Raw genomic sequence first — 27280 nt, 5'->3', positions numbered from 1 at the left:
AACTGGCTAGGCTACTGTTCTTTAATAGATACTACAGTATAATTAAATTTTAGTGCAGGGATAGAAAATCCTTTGGCACTTTGGGTATTGTTAGGACATGAAAGGTCATCACAAATGCTCTCTCACACCCGTGGGCTGTACATATCACTCTATTGCCACAGAGTTCTGCCACCTCTTTCTACTGCATGTGTAGACCAGGCCAAATATTTACAAAAAGCATTCTAACCCCCTCTCAAGAGACCCTCTGCAATCACTTTATGGTGCCCCATCTACACCCACCCAGGTCTTCTGCATAAACCTTGGGTTGTGATCCGACACCATTTCAAAGAGAAAGGATGCGGAACTTGGATGCCAGTGGCTCTTCGTTCCAAGGCAAGTGTGAAGACAGCCCCAGGGAAGGAAGAAAATTGTACAAATCGGGCTCAGGGTGAAAGATCTCGGGTCCACTTAAAGGCAGAGAGGCTTTGTACATGTTACTGGCTTAAAATGCAGCTAGGCTGATCTTTCTCTCCCTCAATTGGGATCAAAGCTATTTTGGTGGTAGATGCATCAAACCACAATTATTTCAGAACAAACAGCAGCATAGATGTGGAATGCAGCTAATGCCGTGTGTATACCACTTCTAAAACCCAGTGGTGAGAGCCCACCAGATGCAGAGGAGATGGGCACCTGTGCATTGGCACAGCCACAGTGGCTGAAGCCAACACAGAACTCAAGATTTCAAAGAGCAAGCTTTTAAGACATTCCGTAAGTGGCTCTTCTCTTCCAGAGTTGGAGCTTGGGAGCCTGAATTCCTAACTCCACTCCCGTCTTGCATGCGTGACTTCAGCTCCCTCAAGAAGAGAACAGCTGCTACTTGCGCTGAAGCAGACAGTAAGTTTATTCAGGTGTCAAGACCACACTCGGATTTCAGCTCTTCCCGTTAGACACCCCCCTCCCAGCTTCCTCAACTGCAAGATGGACTGATCAGCGGCACACCTTGCCATTCACAGGGTTGCAGCCATGAAGAGGAAGATGGTTCAGGTTTGTTCCGTTAAGTTCCTGGGACTTAGGTGGAGTGCAATACCACCCCGCCCACCCATTGTCCTTACCTTCTCACCAGATGCAGCTGTTGATAAACTTGGCAGACTCCAGCGGCAGAAGCAGCAGCTAGTCTCTGCTGGGTCTAGGACTATTTACCCTGCTTGGCTTCTGCTGCACAGAGCGGACAAGAGTTCTGCTCCTAGCCAAAGTCCAGGAGGGCAAGAAGCCAGAGCCTTCGCCAATCAGCTTCCCGGGGGACGCTAAGGGGCAGGGACACAGCCCCAGCATTAACCCTTGATGCAGCTGCAAAGCAATCTGCCCGGTTAACCTCCACTCAGCTGAATTCCAGTTAAATCTCTCAGGAGCTGTGTACTGAGGAATCGGACAAATCTTAGACCTAAAGGGCTGGGCTATGATGAAGAAGCCGATACAAGGATACAAGAGTTGCATTTCCTTGAAACCCGTCCTCACGGACCATGCTCGGGGTGGAACAAGACTATTTGTTAAAAACAATTTCATTTATGTGAAATTTTCTTTTTCTTAAAAGCTGCCCGAGGCAATGCACAACATAAAACATACAATAAAACTCTTGAGAAGGGAAAACAACCAGAGGGTGTGGTAAGAGGAGAGCTGATACTGAAAAATCCTTTCATAATTTAATCACGTCAGGGTAAATCAGATGCACATCTGAAGTTTATTTAAAGTATTTTGTATCCCACCTTTCCTTAGGGAAGTTCAAGTGTCCACCACGCTGCACCCATTGCGAACAGCATCTCAAGATCTGCTGCATCTGTAGCACACTCAGTGGTAAGTCATAGTTACCTTGTTTATGGGACTGAGATAAGTTTGCATGCCCCCACTTGTTGACGTCTTTTGGACTTCAGTTTTTAAGAAAACATAGGGTGGTAATCAATACAATTGTTACTCAAGAGTAGAACCGCTGAAGTCAGCAGCCGTGTCTAACTTAGGTTCATTAATTTCAATGGGTCCTGGCTGAATATAGCCTGTTATGTTGTGTGTGGCCTTTGGACTGGAGATGGCTGGGTGGCCCCTGTCCACTGCCATTTTGTGAACGAGCTGTGAGTTGCATTTTATGGTATTGTTTGTATACTGCCCTGAGAACTCTGGCAAGAGGGCTGTCTACCAGTGAAATTTATAAAATATTAGTAGAAATGGAGGATCAAGAAGACAAATTAAGAGGTGTGGGGAAAGGAGACAACAGGGCAGAGAGATAGTCAAAGCTTGGGGGAAATATGGGAGAATCTTACACTGAAAATGTTGCCTATAAGAATAAAAGAAAATTATTATAAATTAATTTGGAGATGGTATTTAACACCAGTCAAATTAAACCAAATAAACAAGGAATATCGGTGTTATGTTGGAGGGGATGCCAGGAAACAGGGAATTATGTTCACATGTGGTGGGGGTGTAAATATGGCAGGAGGGCTGACTGAAAACAAAAGAACACCACCAGCATCCAAGCATGCAGCGTGGAAAGCAGTGTAGCGATGAGCGTTAAGCATTTCCCGCTCGCATGAAAGCTGCTTCCATGTGTGGACATCCTTCAGCTGGGAATCCTAAGCAACTTGGAGGAAATGTCGGATGCTGCACCTTCTCGGCTTTAAAGTGGGACAGAGCCTCCTAAGTCCAAGGGGGAACCTGCCATTGAGACCGGGGATGAGAAAGTATCCAAGCGCACAGGATAAAGGAGTGCGTTGGAAGCTAGGATCCCATGCCTAAGCTCTGCCCCAAGTCTTGTGATCAGTGGACTTGCTTGGAAGGAACGTAATGAAAAGGCATTGTTGATTCAAGAGCTCCCATCACTACAGTTATGAAATCTACTTTTAAGAGGTCAGTGGGATTGAAGAGACTGAATAGTAACACATCTCACAGAAAGAGTAGGAGGGGTATGAGATGTCAAGGACTTTGCCTTCCTTGGCCTTTTATAGAAGATTCTGTCTCCTGTGCGGCAAGGTTGGCTGGTGGGGAGGGGGAAGGGAAGGGAGGCCGGAACTTGGGGGGCTTAACCCCTCTTCTCATTCCATTACACACACACCCTAACAAGCAGGCTCTGCATGTTGAATCACAGTAGATTAGGACAAAACTAGCTGGAGAAGGGTTCCTTTGTTAAGGCATGAAAAGGACCTTCAGAGAAGGATTTAAAAACTAAAGAGGATGAGGAGGCCAGGCTGGGAGACATACTGGGCACTGAGCCAAACCTACACTGAAGTACTCAAGTCTCTGTAAGGTTGCCTGTTTGGATAAGGGGAGCCAGGATACCATCTTTGCTTCTCCTCCCCAAGATGGGCCTGGGCAGCAGATGCAGCCAGGACACACGCTGAGCTCCCTTTAGTGATTCATGCCAACACTCAACATGCGTTTAAACCATTCGTTTTTATTCCGTTCTTTCTAGCTTTGTCACAGCGAGAGGTAAAAGCTGGTCTGCACAACCCCTTCTCCACCTTTCATTGTGTGTGTGTTGTGTTTCTTCTGAATCAATACTGGTTTGTTTTTAATTCCCCAGAGCCAGATACCACTACCACTCATTCAGCAGTGACACACACAGGCCAACGTGCCTTTCAGTCGCTGGCTGGGCAAGGGCAGATCTCGCCCGCTGCTGCAAAAAGGCAGCCGCTGACCATTTAATAAGGGCTGGCAGACAAGGGATTTGCCATTTCTTTACTTGCGCCCCCACGCTGCTGGCTGCATGGAGCGAGGGAAGGGGGTCCAAGAAGGAAAGGTGTCCATTTCAGGAGGTGGATGGCTGCAGCTGCCCTTTGTAAACGTACTCTAGGGCCGTGGCAATGGTCCGCATGTCCATTTCAATGCTACGTGCCCAGTTTTCCACGTCGCCAATCTCCTGCCGGAAAGAAGAAGTCACAGTCAAAACACTCATCTCTTTGCGTATCAAACGGCATGCACCCTGTTTCTCCACCTGCCCTCAATCTTACTCCCAGACACCCAGTTAGGGCAGGAAGATTTCAGGTGAGTTGAAAGCACACTGTGTACAGTTTGAGTTCTCTGATTTGGCCTAACTTCTCTGCGATCCTCCTTTGGTTCCTTCCTCTTTATGCAGCCTTTTTCTTTCTCCAAATTCCTCCTTGAAGCCCTCACTTTTTCCATCAAGCTTAACGCATTTGCCCAAGTTTATCCTTGTTGTCTCCTACACTACAGACAAAAAGACTGTGGTCTCACTGGGACAGAGACTCATCTCTCTTGCTTATACTACTTTGCAAAATGCCATGTAAATTGACAGCACCGTATTAAGAATTACCGTTCACAAGCAACTTTCAATAATTTCAATTGCTTGCGACTTTATTTCAATAGATGAAATGGCTAACTAAGGTACAGAAGAAGAACTACATATACTAGCAGTCTCTGCCAGGATCAGGCATGACCAGACATGCTAACACTTCCAATTAATGTCCCAGAACGTTATACTATTATCTTTGAGAACAATTCCACAAGACACTACAGCTATATATTGTGGGTTTTTAAACAGCTCTATATGGCAGCTTTAAATAAATTTCTCCATGCAACATTTAGGGTGGAAAACTGTACCAGATACAAATTTCACACATATATACAATTTTGTGGGGATAACATATTCTGATTATTTTGTCTCTCTTGCCGAGTTGATAACATGGGCAGCCCCATGCCCAGCAGGTGGAGCTCTCCAACTGATTATTGTCAGGAGCACCTACAACTGGAAGCAGCACAAAGTGTGCTCCGTGACTAGAATCCTATAATCAGGGAGTCTATATTGTTTCGGCACAAAAGCTGTGAATTGGAATATGCAGGCTCTTGGGTTTCCCCAACGTGTCTCACCCTCCTTAATTCCAACCAGGTGTTTTCTCATTCTCTGCTTCCCCATGCATCCTTTCATGTTCTCCCTCGCAGGTATAGGCTCAATACACTGCGGCATCCCTCTCGGACAATCAGGAATAACTTTCTGACAGCAAGAGGAATGGACTCCCTTGGAAAGTGGTGGGCTCTCCTTCCTTGGAGGTTTTTAAGCAGAGGCTGGATGGCCACCTGTCATGGAGGCTTCAGAAACATAGCATTGGAAGGGACCCCAAGGATCATCTAGTCAAAGCACCTGAAATGCAGGAATGCGCAGTTGTCCTATATGGGGATTGAACCTGCAGCCTTGGCAATTATCAGCACCACGCTCTAACCAACTGAGCCATTTATTTGAGATTCCTGCATCGCAGGGGATTGGACCATATGACCTTCAGGGTCCCTTCCAACTCTGATTCTATGATCACCTACTGCCTCAGATGTCGGGGACAAACTGCGACTACTCAGCAAGCCGCAATACTCAAGGGCTAATTTGTTATTACTTCAATTGTTCTGGCATACACCAAAGCCTGCCCCAATCCATTCTCCTTTATTGCCCACGAGCCCCTTTCTCTCCCTTGTTCTCTGCGCAAACCCAGCCATGCTTCCCCATCCCCAATCCTCACCTCCCATCACCCATCGAGCCCTGTTGTAACTTTGAGGCTAATCTTGAGGTTACTGTGCAAGATATGTGCCTCCCCCGTAGGAGCAGCTATCCCACCGACCTTCAGGGCCTGATTGAAGTTTTCCACCATGCTGATCCACTGGCCGGTCTGTTTGGCAAACTGGGCAGCCTGGATCTGCAATGTCTTCACTTCGTGGTCGAGCTTCCTTTGGTTCACATAGGCCTGCGCCACCCTAGAGTGGGAGAGGGAGAGAGAGAGAGAGGCTCAGCGATTAATTAAGACAAGTAGGGGAGGGAAACAGAGGATCTTTCTCTTTGCCAATCCCTCCATCGCTGCGTTTTCTGCTCGGCTCTTCGCCATTCCGAGTGGCTTCCCAGCTCGGAGCGAGCTAACCCCAGGGGCAGAGGCAGGCGCTGGGAGTCTGCAGCTGGGTAAGTTCCCAAGCTGTAGAGGATTTAACGGCTCAGCAACATCTGGCAATCATTATGCAGCACTGGGAACATCTGGAACCTATCATGGCCGAGGGAAAGGCAGGTGAAGGGCTGGGCAATGATTTTCCTCACCAAGGGAGAAGAATAAATCGCCCAAACAAGGGTGGGTAACAGGGAAGGGCAGGTCAGTTACCCCCACAAAACAGTAAGGGTGTGGCCAGAGTGGGGAGACTGCGGGCCGCCATGGTAGTTTCAAGATATGTTGCTGTGCTGCTGTTATAGGAAGAGATAACGGGATCTAAAGCAATTCAGATTCAATTGGGTCGATTGCGTGCGTTTCAGGGTGGCAAGCTTCCATGCTTCCAGAACACTTTCAGAAAACAATACTGATTTTCCCGCCTGAAGAATGGTTCTATGCAACTTGTAAGTTTGACATCCAAACTTTTTTTTGAAATTACTGGCTCATGAGGCACTACCTGAACTACTTTGTATGCTTTAATAGCCATATGTGGGGTGGGGAAATGGATGGATGAGTAATACATCTAGTTAAAAACAGAACACTGGAGTGCCAACACCCCTCATCCTGCCCTGTTTCAATTACAAGCCAAGAGAAATTGATTTATTGCCAAAAGTGGACATAAAACCCAGGCCTCTGTTGGAGCAGCAGAAGTCATTTTTGCCATAAGCAACTGGCATGGGATCGGGAAGTCACAAGTTGTTGTTGTTTAGTCGTGTCCGACTCTTCGTGACCCCATGGACCAGAGCACGCCAGGCACTCCTGTCTTCCACTGCCTCCGCAGTTTGGTCAAACTCATGCTGGTAACTTCGAGAACACTATCCAACCATCTCGTCCTCTGTTGTCCCCTTCTCCTTGTGCCCTCCATCTTTCCTAACATCAGGGTCTTTTCCAGGGAGTCTTCTCTTCTCATGAGGTGGCCAAAGTATTGGAGCCTCAGCTTCAGGATCTGTCCTTCCAGTGAGCACTCAGGGTTGATTTACTTCAGAATGGAGAGGTTGGATCTTCTTGCAGTCCATGGGACTCTCAAGAGTCTCCTCCAGCACCATAATTCAAAAGCATCAATTCTTCGGTGATCAGCCTTCTTGATGGTCCAGCTCTCACTTCCATACATCACTACTGGGAAAACCATAGCTTTAACTATACGGACCTTTGTTGGCAAGGTGATGTCTCTGCTTTTTAAGATGCTGTCTAGGTTTGTCATAAGTCACAAGTACAGTCCTCTATTTGGTTTTATCAATGTCAGTTTGATTTTGTGTTCTCCAAAATTCATACACAGGGTGCAATGTGTAGGACCTTGCTCCACAGGACCAGCAAGATGCAAGTCGCTGTGTCCAGCCAGCACCTGTCTTGAAAATGAATGTCTCTTGCTTGGTAAGAGGTAAAAGAAAGTGAAGCACCATGTCACTGTGGAAAGGCAGACAAATAAGCCCACCTTTGGGGAGCTGGAAGAGCTGTTGGAGCTCTCTTCTGCCATATAAATATCACCCTTGGAACGGAAACTGGGAGGGCAAATTTGCCCGTCCTGATTACATACTGTTTTATGACAACTTTAACGAGGTAACTTGAGATATCCAAGTGAAGCAGATGAAACGGTTTTATACCCTGACTAGCTTAATAAGTAAACTGACTACATAAGACAGCGAAGAACACTTGCTATAAAGGCAAAGGAAGCTTGAAAGAATAGGAGAAACCCTCACAGAAACTTTTGGCTGCTGGTTTTGACTCATCCAGCCGTATGCTGTTTATGATGCCAGGTGCTGGGCTATTACTGTCTTTCCCAGGGGAGAGGAGAAGGAAGCACTTCGCCAGCTCTATGGTCAGTGGCTGTCGGGTGCTTGGGAATCCCACGCGAGGGATTTTGACAGATGGGCAGGATAGCCCGGCTGTCAATCATGTGACTGTCAATAATAGTGTCATGTGACTGACAGCTGGGCAGCCCCGCCCAACTGTCAAGTTTGGACCCGTGAGGCTGATCCTAATAAGGATCTGGCCTATGGAACCAAAAATGTCCCCCACACCTGCCTTAGTTGGATGGAACAGGTTCCTGAATGATGCACTATTTGTTCATGTAGTAGAAAAAACCCACCTAAATTGGCTTATATGAATTATATATATCCCTATTAATGCATTTAGTGTTTGACAGGAATTTCATCTACACCATTCTCCGAGTAAGTCTTTAACATCCCTTCATGAAATGATGTTCTCATTTATTCCTGCCTAATGAAGTGGGTCAATTAAGTTTCAGTAGTTTTTAATGAATTATTTACTGCGTTCTGATCCAGTCCCTTCTTTAATCAAATAGGCGTTTATTTGAGATTCTGCTGCTTAATCTGAGGTATTCTTTTGAGAATACTTCCCTAGCCTTCAATGAACTATTGTAATCCACTAAGTTCCTGTCTTTAATGAACTAGGCAATTAATGAAGTCTTTTAATAGTCCTTGTTAAATCATTTAAAAATGTTCTTCAGTGAACTAATTCTTTTTGTATTTTGTAAGGGGATATATTTTCTGGGGGGGAAACTTCTGAATTAAGTTAATGTGTTTTCTTTTCTTAAAGGTAAAGGTACCCCTGAACTTTAGGTCCAGTCATGACCGACTCTGGGGTTGCGGCGCTCATCTCGCTCTATGGGCTGAGGGAGCCAGCATTTGTCCGCAGACAGCTTCCGGATCATGTGGCTAGCATGACTCAGCCGCTTGTGTCAAACCAGAGCAGCACACGGAAACACCGTTTACCTTCTCGCCGGAGCGGTACCTATTTATCTACTTGCACTTTGACGTGCTTTCGAACTGCTAGGTTGGCAGGAGCAGGGACCGAGCAACGGGAGCTCATCCCGTCGCGGGAATTCAAACCGCCAACCTTCTGCTCAGCAAGTCCTAGGCTCTGTGGTTTAACCCACAGCGCCACCCGTGTCCCTTTCTTTTCTTACTCAACTGTATATATTTGGTTGAATTGTCACAATGGCACATATATTTGGCAGAAGATCCGGGTTAAATCTGGCATATGGCACAGCAATGATTCTTGTGCAAGTAGTGAATCAGTCGAAAATAGGGACCAACGTTTCTTGGTATTGTCCTAGAGAGAGGCTTGTCATCAAACACTTCATTGCACACATTTTCAACTTACAAATGCGAACAGTCTAACTCACCTGGTCAAACACGTTTACAAAAGTCTCCTGTTATTCAACAAGATTTGTATCTTGTTACTAAGCTCTATAGTGAGGAAATATTTTGTGTGTGTAATAAAGTGTGTTAATTATATTAAATACTTTTGGGGGAATTGAAGGAAGTGTTTGAAGATTAGATTGTAAGCTTGTGAGCAGGGGCTGGCTTGTTTTAATTGGTTGTATGTAAGCTGCTCCTGGAGCCTTTTTGGCTGAAGAGAGGGGTACAAATACTCCAAATAAACACAGTAAGGAAAGCTAAGTGATAGTTAAAGAGTATTTAGATTCTTGTATGTGTCCGTGCTTCAATCAGGATAGGGCAGCAGGGTTGGACACATTTGCCTGGATCTAGAGCTTCTATGAGCAGAATTCTACTTGTGTGATGCTCCTGCTGCTGCAAAAGTGGCCAACCCCACAGGCTGCATTTTAGCATCGGGAGTTGAACCCTGTCAAAAGGTGGGCTGAAACAGAATCCCCATTTGAGGAGTACACTTTACTCTGGATACAATCACACTGAGGCTCTGGCTTTCCGAAAATAAGTAAGCTAATATTTATTGTTGGAAATACATGTGGAGATGCAATAAGCTATGCTTGTTCTTGCATCTCAAAAGAGAGTTCCAAGTATGTCTGCTCTCGTGAGGGAGGCAGAAAGATGGGAGAAAGGAAGTGAAGACATGAGGTCAGCAAGAATATTGGTCCAATGCTGACAGAAGATCAACAAAGGTCAGCACAAGGTGGCCAGTCTAGGATGCTTGGAGGTCCCCCCTCTCCTTTCCAATGCAGATACATTAATCACATTTGAGAATCAATTATGAGTTTTTTCTCGCCTGATATCCCTTTGAAAAAAAATATTTTCCACAGAGATGGGAATTATAACATTTCTTAGATGGAAGAAAATTAAGTCATTACATGAAAAGCTGGAGTGACAGTTAAGAAGACTTGACCCACCAAAAATTAAGGATATAATGTATTATAAATTAAGGACAATACAGGTTTAGTATTGTGGGATGTTTTTAAAGAGGACCATTTTAGTATTTTAGCAGCTAGAAATGACAACAGGAGGGAGCAGCTTGCTGTTTTCATCACAGTACAGTGGTACCTCAGGTTAAGTACCTAATTCGTTCCGGAGGTCCGTTCTTAACCTGAAACTGTTCTTAACTTGAAGCACCACTTTAGCTAATGGGGCCTCCCGCTGCCAGAGCACGATTTCTGTTCTCATCCTGAAGCAAAGTTCTTAACCCGAGGTACTATTTCTGAGTTAGCGCTGGATTCATGTACATATACAGGGCAGAAAAATCCTTTGCCTCCTTAAAACAAGAGATGTTTTGAAAAAGCTACCAAGCGAGGAATGTTTTTAGCATGGCAACTGACAAAAGAACAACAGAAATGCACCATTCCATCTTTAATAAGCACGGAGCATGGAGAACTATATTTCTTCAAACTACAATTTACTGTATAAACACAATGTAGTTGAGTATGGAAAATAATGGAAAATATTTTTATATCAATGGAAATTTCCTAGATTGAATTTCGAAGAAAGGATTACTCAAGCAATTACAACTCAGGAGGTTATGTACCCATGTCATGAGGCTGGGCGCCTTTAATTCTGCATTCTATTAAGCCCACATACAAATAGCAGCCCCTATTATGGCCAAGCTTTCAAAATTGCTGTTCTCTGTGAGGGGGAAAAGATCAGGATACCATAACAAATGGTCTTGTCCGCATACATTTTGCAAGGTGACAATGAAAATGGCAGCGTTGGGTTTTAACCTCACATTGCCTTCTAGCATCTGAACTGTGACAGACTCAAGAAGCTTGACTGGTCAAAGCAGAGATGTTGTTTCCCCACTATCCCACCAGCCCTGGAAGTCATGCAGCTGGAATCCAAGTAACTCTCCCAGGGCAGCTAAATACAGCAAGTGTTTGGGAACAGTGAAGTAATCCCTGCTTTAAAATAGCAGGCAAGAAGCAGGAAGGTGAACAGGAGGCATGCTTTCTGTGCAGAAGTAGTGACGCCTGAAAGCTTACTTCAGATTTGTTTTAACACGTACGTTGCTACTTCTTAATAGACCTTCTTTTCTGTGTTCCCCTCCAATCTACACTGTGTGGCAATATCCTTGGGAAAGAGCAAAGCAAGGGTAGCCATGTGGTCTCTCCCATTCTAAACAATCAATACAGACTTAGCAATGCTGCCAAAAACCCCTAGGGAAGTGTGGGCCAGAAGAATGAAGCAGCAGAGACTTCTCATCAGCTAACCACAGAGCTGGATGGCGCCAAGAGCAGAGACTGGACACCACTTGTCAAGGCGATAATAGGTCATGCTATAGAAATGCAGCAACTTCCACTTTTCATGGCAGTGAGAGGCAGGTCTGCAGCTTGGATAAGGCATAGGGTTAGTGGCCCTTCTGTCCACTGAATATTGTTTTATTTAATAGGGGAGAACAACTTTAAAACGCAACATGGACCACAAAGAGCTTAGCTGACCAAAATTAAGAAAGAATGCCCTTCTAATTAGCATGTTATACTTTGCTGACGTAAAAAGCTCTTGCCTTAGGGTGTTTTTCAGCCATTATTCCTGGCAATTATTCCTTCTGCTTTGTGGATCTTAAGTCACTCTTCCAAAACCTTTACAGTCAACTCCGCAGGCTAGAAACTTAGGTTTGTAAAGCTAATATTCTCCCAATCATATCAAACTTTCTCAGGCTAAGGCAAATTGCTTTGCTGAGCAATATGGAGGTATCAGCTAAGGCAAAAATTAAAGGAACTGGAAAGCTACTTCAGCAGACACAGGAACTCTCTAGTCCGGTCTTCAATATTCAGCTCTAAGCAACTTAAAGAAGTGTACCAAGATGATGTATGATCATTATGAAAGGAAAAATAAAACTGCCAAGATCGAAATGCCGTTATACAATTTTATGATGCAACCACACTTGGAATGTTGTGTATAGATCTGGCTGCGGTACTCAAAAAGGATATTATAGAACTGAAAAAGTACAGAAAATGGCAGCCAAAGGGACCCGAGGACTGCAGCAACTTCCCTACAAGGAAAGGATAAAATGTTTGGGGCCTCTTTAGGAGTGGGGAAAGGTGACTATGGAGGGATGTGAGAGTTTTATGCAATTATTCATGCTGTGGAGAGCAACATGCTTTGTAATACTAGAACCAGGAGTCATCTGATGAAGTTGAGTGATGGGGAGTTTCAGGATAGATCAAAGGGAGTAGTTCTTCACATGACGTCTAGTTAAACTATGAAATTCACTGCCACAAGACATGGCCTGCCAACATTAAAAAGTCTTCAAGAGATGCCTGAAAGTAAAAAAGCAAGGATGCTAGCTAGAATCTGGGCTGGAGGATTGTTCCACAATATGGGGCTGGCAACATGAAATGCCCAACTCCTAGGGCAGGCCAGTTAGGTGTTCAACATGGAAGGGAAACTAATAGCCTATGAATGGAGCCTGCGTCGTTCTTTTTTGAAAGATATGAATTCAATAGAAAGTGTACCATCATCTGCGATTGAGCTGGGCTTAAGGTATCCTGGACCCACGTTTTTCAGGGCTTTGCATATAAACACAAGAACCTTGAACATGACCAGTGCAGATGTTTTAGCAATGGTATCACAAGCCGTGAGCCATTTATTGCTGTCCGCAGTCCAGCTGCTGCATTCTGCACCAGCTGGAACTTCTACCGAGTCATGACTGTCCCCCACTACTATGCAGGTTCTCAGTTGACATTTCCTTGTTAGGGAGCAATTTAGCAGCCTAAAGGTGGAAAACAGCTCACACGCCGAAATGGGTAACATCCACGTATGTGGTACTATTAACCAAAGATTTGTAGGAGCCATCATTACTCAGTACCGCTTACCCAATGTTCAAGTGGTCAACCAGGGCTTCGGTTAAGCAAGTGGCTGCAGCAATGGCCTCTCGCCTCCGCCGTTCTAGAGAGAGGGGAAGCAGAGGCCTCTTTAGTGTTATCTCAAAATGTCTATACGTTTTGCGGGAGGGGCACAAATTGAAGATGTATCAACGCTTTGTTTGCTTCATGCAACTTGTCCTCATAATGCCGGAACTAGATCGTCAAACATGCATGTGCTGCTGCCTTTTCTTCCAAGTTTGGTATTTTCATCTCCACTCCCCTAAGCAAACACTGAGGGCTTTTCAACATCTCCACTGTGCCCCCCCCCAACTCGCTATTTAGCACTCAATTGGAGCAAACAATTTGTTCCGATTTAAAGCTTAAGAGCAGATTTTCCCTGGGAAAGGAGTGTGGCAAGCGGCAAACCAATCTGGCCTGTGCTTTCTTAGCAGAGGACACACAGGAGTGTGGACGAGCCTTAAATGTGTGCACGAACTTATATTTGTGCATCCATATCCTTCCTACTAATTTGACAGTGTGCTGGAAGGGGGACACTGAGGCAGAATAATCAGAAGGAGCCTTTTAAAAAATGAGTCTGGCAGTGCTCTTCAACCTCGGGTTGGTCTACACTTGTTGTTGGACTACAACGCCCATCAGCCCCGAGCATTAGCTAAGCTGCCAGTGGGTGATGGAAGTTGTGGTCCAACAGCAACAAGCCACCCAACAGATAAAGTGGCAGAGCGCCAACGCGAAGAGATGCCCAAGTGGAAAAACACTTTTTTGGGCCTAGGCAATCCAAAACGCTTCCCTCAGCATCTAGGAAGCCACATGTTCTCCACCAAACCTTGCTCCACAACTCCCCATTTCCTGGCTTTCATGGTTGCTGCGCTCAATGCAACCCTCGATTTCTACAAGTAAACGGTGGGAACCCAAAACCCTCCAAGTGCCCCTATTTTCAACAGTCCCTGTTTCTGGTTTGATCCCGGAAAGTCCCGCTTTCCCTTAGGACATTCCTATTTTCAACGGGGAAATGCTGGCAGAGTATGGAGTTATCTGAACCCTGAGCCATTTGAAAGGGAAGCTTTTAATGTTTTATTAGGTTTTAATATATGCTGGAGGCTGCCCAGAATGGCTGGGGCAACCCAGTCAGATGGGTGCGGCATAAATAGTAAATAATCATCATCATTGAACGTCCCTATTACATCGGATAAATGTTGGAGGGTATGACGTTATCTGAACCCTGAGCCATTTGAAGGGGGAGTTTAATGTTTTATTATGTTTTAATATATGTTGGAAGCCGCCCAGAGTGGCGGGGGCATCAAAAGTAAATAATAATAATAATAATAATAATAATAATAATAATAATAATATAGAAAGTTGCTATTACATCGGAGAAATGTTGGGGGGGTATGGGAACCCGGAGGGCCCGAAATGCCGTAGGTAAAGTGCGTAACATTCCTATTCACAGCTGAGCTCAAACGTACACAAGAGAGTAAAGCAGAGGCGCCGGAAACTCCCGTTCGTTTGGCTCCTGACGGCAGGCAGGTACGCACTCCTCCTCCCCTCCCCTTTTCTCCCCAATGACAGCCCTCTGGACCAATAGCGACAACCCACAGCTGCCGCAAGGGCGTTTTCATTGGCGGTGGGCGGTTGCCAAGGCGACGCTCGGAGCAAGGCCCGCGCGCCCGGGGCCCCGCGGTGTTTTGGTTTTGCGTCCGAAGCAGCCGAGCTGCTACGCGAGCCCGGAGGCTTCGGAAGGGGCGCTAGGCCGCGCTCACCTTGCAGCTCTTTCCTCTCGCCCTGCTTCGCCTGGTGCTCCCTCAGCAAGCGGGAGAGCATGGCTGCGGAGAAGCCACACGGGGAGAGAGTCCTCTTCGCTCCTCTTCCTCGTCATATGACTGCAGCCGTCGTCACATGACTCGCCAAGCGCGCGCGCTCTCTTTCCCCCCCTCCCCTCTTCCCGTCACTGGAGGAGCAAGATTTCGAAAATAGGTATAAATAACCCTGCGAGATATAGTTACCATCTCCCTCCCGCCATCTCGCCACGCCCTTTGAAGTTTTGCGTTTTTAATATAGGCAGAGGTACAACAGATTGAATTGAAATACTTCATTGTCACTTGTACAACTTGTATACAGTGAGGTCATATTCAGATGCAGCTGAAATTGGAAAAGTGGGTGGGGTGAAAATTGTGTACACTTGAAAACGTTGGCAGCATTATAACATAAATTCAGCAGTGTAAACAAGTTTTGTTGTTGGGTGCAATAATGGAATACTGAATGGTTTAGTTTAGGTAAAATGTGCAGGGATTTATGATACGCAGAATGAACCGTGGCAAGGGAAGCCGTTGACATTTTAAGGTAGTTTAAAGGAATATGCTAAAGTGTAAAACAGAAAAAAGTAAAAAAAATGATTTACGGTATAGTGTATATAAAAAAGGGAAAGAGGGTGGGGTGGGTGAGGTGCTTCACCTGTCAAATTTCTGCCTGTCACGCAGCTCTGGTAAGTTGGTCGAGATACTCTGAAAACAACACTGTGAACATCTCCATGGCTGTATCCTATTTTATCATAGGAATACAGGGAAGATGTGTTATATATATATATGTTGTAAGCCGCTCAGAGTGGCTGGAGGAAACCCAACCAGATGGGCAGGATATATATGAAAATTATCATCATCATCATACTGAATCAGACCATTAAGGTCATCTAGTTTAGTACAGTCATACCTCATGTTATATTTGCTTCAGGTTGAGCTGTTTCAGGTTGCGTCCCGCGGCGACCCGGAAGTACCAGAAAGGGTTACTTCTGGGTTTTGCCACTCGCGCATGTGTAGAAGCGCAAAAAAAAGAAAAGAAAAAAAGAAGAAGTGCAGAAGTGGCGAATTGCAACCCGCAGACGCGGGTTGCGTTCTGCTCATGTTGCGAATGGGCCTCTGGAACGGATCCCGTTTGCAACCAGAGTTACCACTGTACAGTGGTACCTTGGTTCTCGAATGGCTTAGCTGTTGAACAAATTGGCTCCTGAACACCAAAAACCCAGGACTAAGTGTTCCGGTTTTCGAACATTTTTTGGAAACTGAACGCCTGACGGGGCTTCTGCTTGAGTGCAGGAAGCTCCTACAGCCAATCAGAAGCAGTGTCTTGGTTTTCGAACAGTTTCTGAAGACGAACGGACTTCCGGAACAGATTAAGTTCGAGAACCAAGGTACCACTAAGATAAGTCTACACTAGCTGGTAATAGCATTTTGGGATTTCAGGCAGGGGCCTGTCCCAGCCCTGCCCTGCTGTTCTACAACTCACTTAGCCACTGCCTTTCCCCCGTCATGGCCATCTGTCATGGATGCTTTAGCAGAGATCCCCGCATTGCAGGAGGTTGGACTAGATGGCACCTGGGATCACTTCCCGCTCTACGATTCTATGATCATCCACCATTCCACCACAAAGCTGGTGCTCTAGCATTCTTATTCCTTCTGGACTCCCTGCCTGCATAAAAAAACATCCTGAAGACTATTTCAGCAAAGTAAACAGCTGGGTTCAACTTTAACATAGGGCTGTGTGATTCATTTATGCATTCCATGGTTACTTTGTCGCAAGAATCTCCACATGCTTCTGCATATATTTTCCCTATTCCCTTTCATACTGGAGGATTACTACATATTTTCATGCACACAAATGAGATACTTTTTGCTCACAACAATTTATATATGCTTATTTTTATAATGTAAGTACAGTTTTCCTATGTCCACAGTGATTCTTTGAATGTGAGTCTCCAGTTTTTGCTAATGTAAAATGCCTCTAGATCCCTTGGTCGGTAAGATATTTGACTTCTGTTAGACAGTGTAAAAGCATATTTAAAGAATAGCGTACTGGAATAGTGAGACGTGTAGTAACTTCTACAAAGTTATTTTTGAGAGTCTTGCAAAGGCTCCTTTCATTGCCAGTGCTGCAGCATTCTCGTCAATTCAAGCTATGTCCTGGGAATGTAAGTCTTTTATTTCAGTTCTCCTTTTCTTCAGATAGTTGCCATTTTGATGTATAAATTAAAATTTATCTGGCCATTCATAGAACATAGAGTCCTGTTTTGTTGAATATGGACAGTAGCTTCAAAATGGAAATATGGCATGCATATGAAAGAAACCTATCCCAGGTTATTCTGCTTTTACATGTTCTCTCCCATGCATATTAAGCCTGCACTTAGGAGAGACCATAAGAAAAAAGAATATGTTTTGCTTTTTACCTTATGATGGGCTGGAAAGATGATGATCTAAAATGAGCAATCGGTAAGGAGCTGGCTATGGTACAGGGATGAACTTAGCCGCTATTCTAAGAGAACCAAGGAACATTATCGTAATGAAGGGTTGCTGGCAGTGCCCTGTCATCGATAACTGTAGAGGGAGGGTGAGTCAGCAAACTCTGACACAGCATCTGATCTCACAGGATTGATTAGTGTGTGAATCAGAGTTAGAGCTGGAATAAAAATAATAATTCTGCTTCCAGGCTGGATCGAGGACACTGCCATTTGTAATGGAAAAGGTGGAGAACAACAACAGGAAAAAGATAAAAAGAACAAAGAAGTCCCAAGAATAAAGCCTGGGCAATTGGATATGATACATTGAGATCTATGTGGCTGTGATATAGTACCCAGCTATAGATTCTGTGTGAGAATCTTGAGGAAATTTTCATGAACTGCACTTGGGTTTACGTGCATATGCATATAGTTTACTGAGGAGATGGCCACCTTGACATCTTCATCTAACTGTTCAACACACCTCTGTGATTCTAACGTTAATCGACTTTGTTATCATTTCCCCTGCCATTTTTCTTATTTCTTTCCACATCATCAGCTGTCTCCTCTAACTACTTGCCCACTGCATTCAGGTGCCATTAGATTATCTTCCCCAAACCCAATTTTAATCCATCCTCAGGGCAGGGAACCCTTTTCAGTCTGAGAGCCACATTCTCTTCTGGGCAGCCTTTTGAGGGGGGGGTCGCATGTCAGTGGTTGTTGGGATTTACTCGCAATAAGTGGAGCTTACACCAAGATAAGTCTTCTTAGGATTACATTCTTAAGGTAGAATAGAATACCTATTTTATGTATTAAAAAAAGTGTAGGGACAGGGTTGTACTCTTGTACCTGGACTAAGGAAAGGCCCTATGTTGATGTATTATTATCTTTGATATCTGGGCTAGTGTTAAAATTTATATCAAGTCATATAACGTTTATATTAAAAGGAGGAACATCTGGGGGAAGGGGCTGGGGCACCTCTCACATTTTTGATGACATAAAGTAGATATTCAATACTTCTTACACTGTTAAGCATGTTTACTCAAAAGTAGAACTCTAATGGAACTTATTTCATTGTAAATGTACACAATTTCAGTCTCGGTCATGCACATGATGCATTGTCTAACAGCTCTTTGACAGTCTTTAACAAGAGTTAGCATTGGATGCTTTAGAGAAATATATAACAGAGGCTAGAGTATAAATAGGTTAATTCCCCCAGTAGCTTGATGCCTGCCGACTGGCTGCTTTAGCTAATGCTGGCCAGTGAACCCCCTTTATCAATTAATTTTGAATCCTTTGAACATTGCAGTCCCAAGGGAACAACTGAGTTCTGCAGGTTGATAAGATTATTTAGCACTTAACATTCTGGTAGGTGCTGCGCAAAGCATAAAATTGATAGGTGGTTGCCAGAATGATTTGCAGTGTAACAGAAATACCAGAAAAAGGAAGATGGGACAGAAGCCAGGAAAGTGAAACAAAGAAATTCGGATACATTACTTAAATATATGGCCAGATGGAATGGCCACTGACTGGTGGAATCTTTTCTTGGAGGAAGAAGCTTAATGGGAACATTGCTTTAGGGTTGCTAAAAAGAAGCAGAAAAATATGGTGTATTGTGAATGTTTGGTGTTTGTTCTGTGCGACTCCATTGATCTGAAACAATATATGCCCATTAAAGTAGGAATGAGAAAAAGCTGGCACCACTTTCCTTTCATCCATGTGTAGAAAAATAAGAGGCTAGGATGTCCTGCATCATCAGGGGTTGAATTAATTCAGTCACTGAATCTCTTCCTACTTTATGATAATGTGACAGCTTCTGGGGAAATGTATGGGCTGCTCACTTATCCAGCAGTTCTGATTTTAGCGGCAGAATTGTGTCAAGGGTGCCTGTATAAATCAAGAATGGAGAGGAAGTTTTCAGGGGCTGATGGGAGTCGTAGTCCAGCAACATCTGGAGGGCCAAAGCCAGTGTGGTGTAGTGGTTAAGAGTGGTATACTTGTAATCTGGTGAACCGGGTTCAATTCCCCGCTCCTCCACATGCAGCTGCTGGGTGACCTTGGGCTAGTCACACTTCTCTGAAGTCTCTCAGCCCCACTCACCTCACAGAGTGTTTGTTGTGGGGGAGGAAGGGAAAGGAGAATGTTAACCACTTCGAGACTCCTTCGGGTAGTGATAAAGCGGGAGATCAAATCCAAACTCCTCTTCTTCTTCCTTACACCTGATATTACCCCATATTAGTACTGTAGTTGAGAAAAATATTCGCTTGTAGAAAGATGAGATCTGTAGCTGGAAGAAGGAAGGAGCACAAGAGTTGGAAATAATTTGAGAAGCTGAGCTTTGATAGAGATACATTGGATAGATCAAATAGTAGGGTTTGTGAACTGAGGGAAGGGAATGGAAACTGGGCCTGATTTTTTAGAGTCCCAGGGTCATAACAGATCAAGTTACGCCTAAAGCAACTCTAGATACAAGGGTGAATGAATGATCCACCCACCGGTTCCCTGTTGGGGTTGGTTTAATTTTGACATGCTCTGTACCACTTTGGTGATTTTAAAAAAAATGAAAAGTGGTATAAAAAGATAGGAAATAAATGTTCGTTTACAGTAGCTTGGTCTGCAGTGTGCTCAAGCAGATAGTTACTGTCCTATTCCAAAGATGCCTGCAGAACCAGAGGTCCAGGTGTTTATGGTGTCCTTTTCTGACCATGGGGGAAAGGTTGTCATCTCAAAGATCTCTCTTGCTACAACCTTCCACGGCCTGGGCTACATTTGTAGCCCAGATATTTTGGCCTATAACTCCCATCAGCCCCAGTCTGGCCATTGGTTGGGGCTGATGAGAGCTGTGATCCAAAACATCTGGAGGGCACTAGGTTGGGGAAGGCTGCTCTAGTGTTTGACTTCCCATTTATTCACTGCTTGATATTTTAATGTGCACTTCTCAATAGTTGGAAGCTATTATCTGGAATAAATAGTGAAGGTTAGTTATTCCCCCCCCCCAATGGAATAAGCATTCATAGGTGTGGCTCTTTGGACAATTTTTCTTTTTGCTCTGTCCTTCCTTGCATATACTTGGAAGAAGAAACCAGTGGGCTCAGCTCCCTTGGCACTCACTTGTTCTACATTATTGTTCTACATTATATGTCTTTTTAGCCCCACCTACTGCCTATGCAGGTGGTGCTGTGGGTTAAACCACAGAGCCTAGGACTTGCCGATCAGAAGGTCGGCAGTTCGAATCCCCGCGAGGGGGTGAGCTCCCGTTGCTTGGTCCCTGCGCCTGTCAACCTAGCAGTTCGAAAGCACCTCAAAGTGCAAGTAGATAAATAGGTACCACTCCGGCGGGAAGGTAAACGGCGTTTCCGTGCGCTGCTCCAGTTCGCCAGAAGCGGCTTAGTCATGCTGGCCACATGACCCGGAAGCAGTACACCGGCTCCCTCGGCCAATAAAGCAAGATGAGTGCCTCAACCCCAGAGTCGGCCACAACTGGACCTAATGGTCAGGGGTCCCTTTATCCTTTACCTTTACCTTACTGCCTCTTGAAAGAGGCAAGGACAGATAGCCTCCCCTAGGCTACTCAGAGTTACCAAAGGAAGACTTCATGGCCATCAAACTTCCTCATCATAGTTAGTTGAAAGCTGACCAGATAGTTTGGCTGTTTCACAGAAGCCAGCATGAATGGAGGTTTGAGGTTTTTTAAAAAGATTTTGTTAATTTCAAGAAAGGGCTCAGAAGCTTACTGAATATTCTAAACAAGGAATTCTTTTCACTTGACAAATTCTACTTCTAAGCTAGGGTTGCCATATTTCAGAAAGTGAAAGTCCAGATGCAAAAGTTGTTGAGCTTTTTAATGCAAAATTGTTGAGCTCTAAACCCTGAGGTTTTAGAGCTATTTTTTCCCAGAAATCGCTGCTTCCGATATGGGTTGCCATACATCCAGATTTTCCCAGACATTTCAGCGATTTCCACCCGGACGCTGTTTCCGATGGCTGAATCCCAGGCATGTCCGGGAAATTGCAGACGTATGGCAACCTTGCTCAGCTGATGCTATCTCCCTGCCGCCAACTTAGTTGTTAAGGAAAAAGCTTCCCTCAGAATTAAATTTAGAGAGAGCGGGATGGGGTGGGGTGGTGCGAGAGTGCCTTCAACCTAATTTGGAAGTTGGCACTCGCATTTCAAGGAAAATCTCCCCAGCTACCACTTCTGAAGTAACAACACCAGGAAAAGAAATCTGTATCCGTTCCAAGAGGGACGTACACACTTTCTGTCATCTAGAGTTAATGCGGAGAAGTAGCATTTATATAATGCCTTTTGTTCTTTCCAAAAGGCCATTCTGAGACAGCTAGAAGGCAATCCCTTTACTCACCACCGCTGCAGTATAGTATCCTCCGATACCAAACATGGCAATTCTGCTGGGGCACAAAATATGATTTCGTAAGATGGAATGATGAGTGCATAACGAAGAACTTGGAAAAAGAGGTTGCAGTTGTGAGAGACTTTATGAGAGAGATAAGGAGGGAACCTTTCAGAATAGAAAGCTAAGGTACTTAAAGTAGTCGCCAGTTTGCTTCTCCATTTCAACACCAGTTCATTGGTGCTGGTTGAAGCAGGATGGCCTGCAGATATCCCTTGTCCACATATACATTGTAAAAAAAAAAGTTGATTGTCTCTCTCGTGTTGTCGGCAGTGACCTGTTTTCTGTACAGTGGTACCTCGGGTTACATACGCTTCAGGTTACAGACTCCGCTAACCCAGAAATAGTGCCTCGGGTTAAGAACTTTGCTTCAGGATGAGAACAGAAATCGCACGATGGCGGCGCAGCGATAGCTGGAGGCCCCATTAGCTAAAGTGGTGCTTCAGGTTAAGAACAGTTTCAGGTTAAGAACGGACCTCCGGAACGAGTTAAGTACTTAACCCGAGGTACCACTGTATCTGTTGTTGAGCATCCTGTAGCTTAAGCCTGCTTGCCTTTCATCTTATATACCTCCTGGTTGTATTTATTATTCTACCTGAGTAAATATGTGGGGTTAAAAAAAAAAATGGAGAAGAATGGTGTGCACCAGCCCAGCTGGGAAATGTAAGAAAAGGCAGGTATCAGTGTGCTCAGAGGAACTCAGATTCGCAGAAATACTTTGAAAACAAACAAACAATGTAAGGGACCCAACAAACAAACAAAACCCAAGTGGTCTAAAAATTCTGTGAAACATTAGTGGCTTAAATGCAGCTAGGTAATTCCCCCCCCCCCAATTCAGATTGCAGTTGTTTTGGGCGAAATGCATCAAAACCCAGTATTTCATAAGAGTTGGTAGGATAGATATGGATTGTGGCTAATGTCAAGTGTATTCTGTTTCCCAAACTAACAGTGTGAGCACACCGAATGCAGAGAAAATGGATGTGTGTGCACAGCCTAAATCTAGAACGAGCTTCTGATGTGTGGTATAAAGAGTCTGCATGCCTGGATATGGCATTAGAAGTTTGAAAAATGCCCAACAGAATGACTGCAGGGGAGGTTTCATAGTCACCAAACACTCAGTCAAATACAGCTACAGCCCAACAGTTTCAGTGAACACTGCAGATCCAAAGACAGTGTTTGTTCTCCTGTGTTCCCTAACTCCAGAGTCTGTTTATAATTATCCAATCTGACCCATGACATCCTCCCAGACAGGGTCATTTTAAAGATATTACCAAGTGGGAAGGGCATGCAAGCTGAAATCTTTTGCTTATGAGCCAAGCTGCCCAATATAGCATGGAGCATCTATTCATGGATGTGTGTGTGTGTGTGCGCGCGCAAAATGGTGAGTTGCGGGAATCGAGAAATATACTCCCTGGGATTTTCAGAAGGAATTGGTCAGTTCCCAGATTTTGTTCAGAATAAAGCACCCAATTCCCAGCAATGATTATGCCCTGCTTGTGACAGTGTAAAGCTATATCGAAAACTGGGAGGTAGCCAGCCAGGTGGGACATAAATGCAGATTTAGGGCACCAGATAGAGTATAGAATAGGGTCCCCCTAAGTGACAGGTTCCCACTTTTTGGCTAGTAAAGCTGCAAAATGAATTGTGAAAAGGACAACCCTGCTAAAATGAGAACAGGAATCTCGAGGGACTGAGGACTTCCAAGTTCCTGTGACTCTTGTGCTGTTCTTCTACCGCTGTGTCCTGCAAATGAGCTGGATTCCCAGGGACGAGGGGCCTCTGCCAACGCTCCAATGCCTCTTAAAGCTTTTGCAGCTGTTTAAAAATAGCCCCCATGTACTGGAAAATGTGATGGATGCTTTCCCTCCTGTTATGTGGCTCATGGCCGGGGTTGAATTAACAGGACTCTTGGTCTCTCTTCTTTAATACGTTTATGGGCATCTCTGGACTGAGTTGCTTTGAACTGGGGTTCACCAGGTCTGAATCCCCAGAGCTTCTCAAGTGACAGGGATCAACCCACAAACATCTGAAGCAAGTCATTCATGTGTTTGCACTGATATATGCCCAGGCTTGGGGAAATGTTTCCAATTTCTCGTATCAAATTTTTAGGAGCATAGGCATTTAAGAACCTGGGGTTTTTCAAGCCCTGGGTATTCCAGTTTATGAAATAGCTGCTTTCAGTGTTTCTGGTCTCTGCTGCTTGCATTCTAAAGGGAAACTGCATAGATGGTCCCTACTCAGCCAAGGAAAATTACTCTGCGAGTGTGGCTTTCTCCCGATTGAAGTGCAGAGTGTTTGAGGACCGGGACATTCAAAGGGAAACCAAAATGCTTGTTTACAAAGCTATTGTACTACCAACCTTACTATTTGCTTGTGAAACAAGGACCACTTATAAACGCCATCTCCAGCTCCTTGAAAGATTCCATCAACGGTGTCTCTGAAAAATTTTGCACATCACTTGGGGAGACAGGCGAACTAATATAAGAGTACTGGAAGAAGCAAAGATCACCAGTGTTGAAGCAATGATTCTTCAACATCAACTTCATTGGACTGGTCATGTTGTGCGGAAGCCTGATGATTGTCTTCCAAAGCAACTACTCTATTCTGAACTTAAAAATGGAAAGCGTAATGCTGGTGGTCAACAAAAGAAGTTTAAAGACTGTCTCAAGGCAAATCTTTAAAAATGTAATATAAACACTGACAACTGGGAAACACTGACCTGCGAGTGCTCCAGTTGGAGAACATCCTTTACCAAAGTTGTCGTGGGCTTTGAAGACACTCAAACTCAGGATGCAAGGGAGAAACATGCTAAGAGGAAGGCATGCTTGGCAAACCCTCACAGTGATCAGCTCCCACCCGGAAACCAATATCCCCACTGTGGAAGGACGTGTGGATTGGCCTCCACAGTCACTTACGGACTCATTGTTAAAACCATGTTTATGGAAGACAATCTTACTCGGCTACGAGTGATTGCAGCAGCAGCAGCAGCAGCAGCAGCAGCAGCAGCAGCAGCAGAAGAAGAAGAAGAAGAAGAAGAAGACGACTTGAGATCCCTGTTGGGATCTTCCACGTACAAACCATGTAAGGGAGCTTGTTTTGGGTGGCATCATCATAACAATTGCTGTCACTATTTCATTTGAAAATTGTTGTGTGGATTAATTAGGAGCTCCAATGATGATTAGGTTTAGTGACCTGTTTTTCAATTTCATACTTAATAATTGAATTATAATACTGTTACTGGATAAGCATAATTATATGATTGCAATGGGCAGCGGCCAATACTGAAAAAGGAATTTATCATGCTTATACCCTGCTGCAATAAATATACATTTAGCCACTGACACAGTGCAGGCTGAACGGTCTGTGGTTTGTCAGGTTAAGCTTCTTCCTCCTTTAATTTCTCACAAATACCTTGAAGGCTTGAGGCAGGTGTTAACTTTTTCCCCCAGAGTTGAAGGATCTAGTATGTAGACCAGACGGTTAACTGCACTTGCAAGTTTTCTTTTAACAAATCAAGGTATTGCCCTAATATGGGAATTTAGAATTTCTCTTGCGGGCTAATAAAATTGGCCCTTTCCTTCTTAAAAAACAAACAAACACAAACTTGTTTGAGCATAAAAACAAATGTGGGAGAAAAAGAAATGGTGTTTGTTTGTGTGTCTGTGTACCATGGGAAGTGATGCTTTTCTCAAAATCACTTTCAGCTGTCTTAAGAACAGTTACTTGTCTTCAGCACTCTAAAGTATTTAATACTTGTTAAGAAGAGGAAGTTGCAATATCGGATGAGAAGTGGGCCCTTGAAGGTGGGGAAGCTCTTTCTTTCTTTCTTTCTTTCTTTCTTTCTTTCTTTCTTTCTTTCTTTCTTTCCCTGGCCAAAGTTTTCCTCATAATAACCCCTGGACCCGCGGTTTTTGGATTCCTCACACCTGCTTTTTCTTTCGCAGCTTTCCTCTCCATCATGTCCAGTAATGGATTGTAGGAAGGGGGCGTGTTTGCTGTTTAAAAGCTGTGCTCCTCCTAGCTGCAATACAGAATGGAAGAGAGAGAGAGGAGGGAGGGAGAGAGGGAGACGGGAGCAGGAAGGGATGTGAGGCAAGGTTGCCTGAGGATTTTTACAACCTCGAGCTGCCTAGGCAGGCAGGCAGCAAAAAGAGCAGGCGTGTGACAGGAGCCAGGCAACTGTCTCTAAAGCCATGGGAGGGAGACGGTCAGGAATAGTTGCAGTGGCATTCCCCAACCATTGTGCCTGCAGTCAGCCACCAAGCATGTCTGGGACACTCTACTTTTGTCTCTTCTGCCTCAGCCTCCACCTCCTAGGGAGTTCAGCCTTCAATCTGGATGTCACCGAAACCATCCTCAAGTATGGAGAAAACGGCAGCTTCTTTGGCTTCTCAGTGGCATTGCACCAGCAGCTCAGACCACAGCCTGTCAGCTGGTGAGTTCCGTGCCGTGCATGACGGTGCCTTATTCTGATTTTTCTCTCTCTCTCTCTCTCCATACGGCAAGTCCGAAAGGTGAGTGTGAGGATTTGCGCGCGTGCACACACAAGGAAGATGAGGCACTGAAGTCTCTCCTGAGTCATCAAACTTGCCAGGTGGTCTTCTGAATTTGGCATGTCGGTTTTAAGCACCGAAACTCTGTATGTGGGTGTGAATTAAATAATCTCTGCTTCGTTCTCAGACTATTAGAATTAAAAAGTATGTCCATTGTGTCTTCCGCTTTGGGACTGAAATATGTGAATTGTGTGGTCTGTATTACTTCCTTTGCTGCTGCTGAGTTATTTACAAGGTGTTCTTTCCCTGCACTGTGCTTTGGTTGTAGTTGGGATTTGTGGAAGGTGCTGATGTTTGGGAAAATTGTTTCTTCTGCCCCTGGAGTGGGTGGTGGTGTTTTTTTTTAAAGAAAGCATAAATTCCATTCTTATTATGCTTTTATAGTACATTGTTTGCAGGGTGGAAATGTGGACACACACAGACCCTCATTACATTCTCCACTGCCCAACCCTAAATATTTATAATATTTCTTTAGAGGGAAGGGAATCTTTGACCTGCAGCATTAGTTGCCAGACTTTGCATTACTGTGTTGCTAACTATTGTCTTGACAAACCTTTTCCCTACAGCCTCCCCACCCCCCACTGAACACACCCCTCTGAATTTCACTAATGAACCAGCTGGCATATTTTGAAATGTTTTGTTTGTCCATGTGTGTGAGCTGTTTTCTGGAATGCACCCTGATTTTTTTTCCCCTGCTACTGCTGCTGCTGCTACTGCATCCTGGCGGAGATATGAAAGGTCAAATTCTGATCAGTTTCCAAAGATGAATGCAGACTCATTCAGTGATTCTGCAGCTTGATCATTGCTGAATGTGGTTCTCCGTTTTCCAGGGATGAAATTCACAGCCAGCCACTGATTGCCACAAGGCTAGGGATGGATTCTGATCGTAGTAGCATCTTAATTTTCTCTAGGGTAAATGCAAGATCACTATACTGAACTGAAGCTTGTGGAGCTTCACAGGCATTCCTGCATCCCCGCCCTCCGCCGCCATGCCTTGTAGTATATGGGAGTCGCATAATTTCGAATGGACAGAAAGCTGGCCATGTGGCGAATGGTCAGGCGAGGAAAACCAGGGTGTGGACATAT

At 44.6% G+C, this 27280-nt stretch overlaps 2 protein-coding genes and 2 long non-coding RNA genes across 22 annotated transcripts in view; 1 reads left to right on the top strand and 3 right to left on the bottom strand.

Moving 5' to 3' along the window:
- The window catches only part of LOC310755762, a 1619227-nt gene that overhangs the window by 1201186 nt on the left and 390761 nt on the right, over positions 1–27280 (bottom strand). The window lies entirely within an intron of this gene.
- Positions 1–27280, top strand: part of ITGA7 (integrin subunit alpha 7) — a 96902-nt gene that overhangs the window by 4382 nt on the left and 65240 nt on the right. For 6 of the 19 annotated variants that reach the window (XM_083598587.1, XM_083598591.1, XM_083598590.1 and 3 more), the window contains exons 1-4: positions 988–1023; positions 1753–1830; positions 14420–14496; positions 25945–26076. In XM_083598587.1, the coding sequence (XP_083454713.1) occupies positions 1003–1023; positions 1753–1830; positions 14420–14496; positions 25945–26076 (308 nt within the window). In that variant the 5' untranslated portion in view covers positions 988–1002. Of the gene's footprint in view, positions 1–987; positions 1024–1752; positions 1831–7215; positions 7311–14419; positions 14497–14651; positions 14944–15014; positions 15034–17135; positions 17229–25669; positions 26156–27280 lie in introns of those variants that run through there. The other 13 variants (XM_083598583.1, XM_083598586.1, XM_083598577.1 and 10 more) reach the window with 9 other exon arrangements.
- The window catches only part of LOC310755775, a 332521-nt gene that overhangs the window by 250796 nt on the left and 54445 nt on the right, over positions 1–27280 (bottom strand). The gene's annotated exons all lie outside the window — the stretch shown is intronic.
- On the bottom strand, positions 3399–14872 carry BLOC1S1 (biogenesis of lysosomal organelles complex 1 subunit 1). The gene is made up of 4 exons (XM_083599054.1): positions 14730–14872; positions 12961–13033; positions 5589–5721; positions 3399–3883 (listed from the first exon to the last, which is right to left on the bottom strand). Exons 1-4 carry the CDS (start codon positions 14788–14790, stop codon positions 3773–3775), a joined length of 378 nt encoding a protein of 125 aa, XP_083455180.1. The 5' UTR covers positions 14791–14872; the 3' UTR covers positions 3399–3772.

The sequence above is a fragment of the Podarcis filfolensis genome (assembly GCF_964270895.1).
Source record: "Podarcis filfolensis genome assembly, chromosome: 2".
Lineage (NCBI taxonomy): Eukaryota > Metazoa > Chordata > Lepidosauria > Squamata > Lacertidae > Podarcis > Podarcis filfolensis.
Note: the sequence above shows the minus strand (reverse complement) of the source record. Positions and strands in the feature narration are given on the sequence as shown.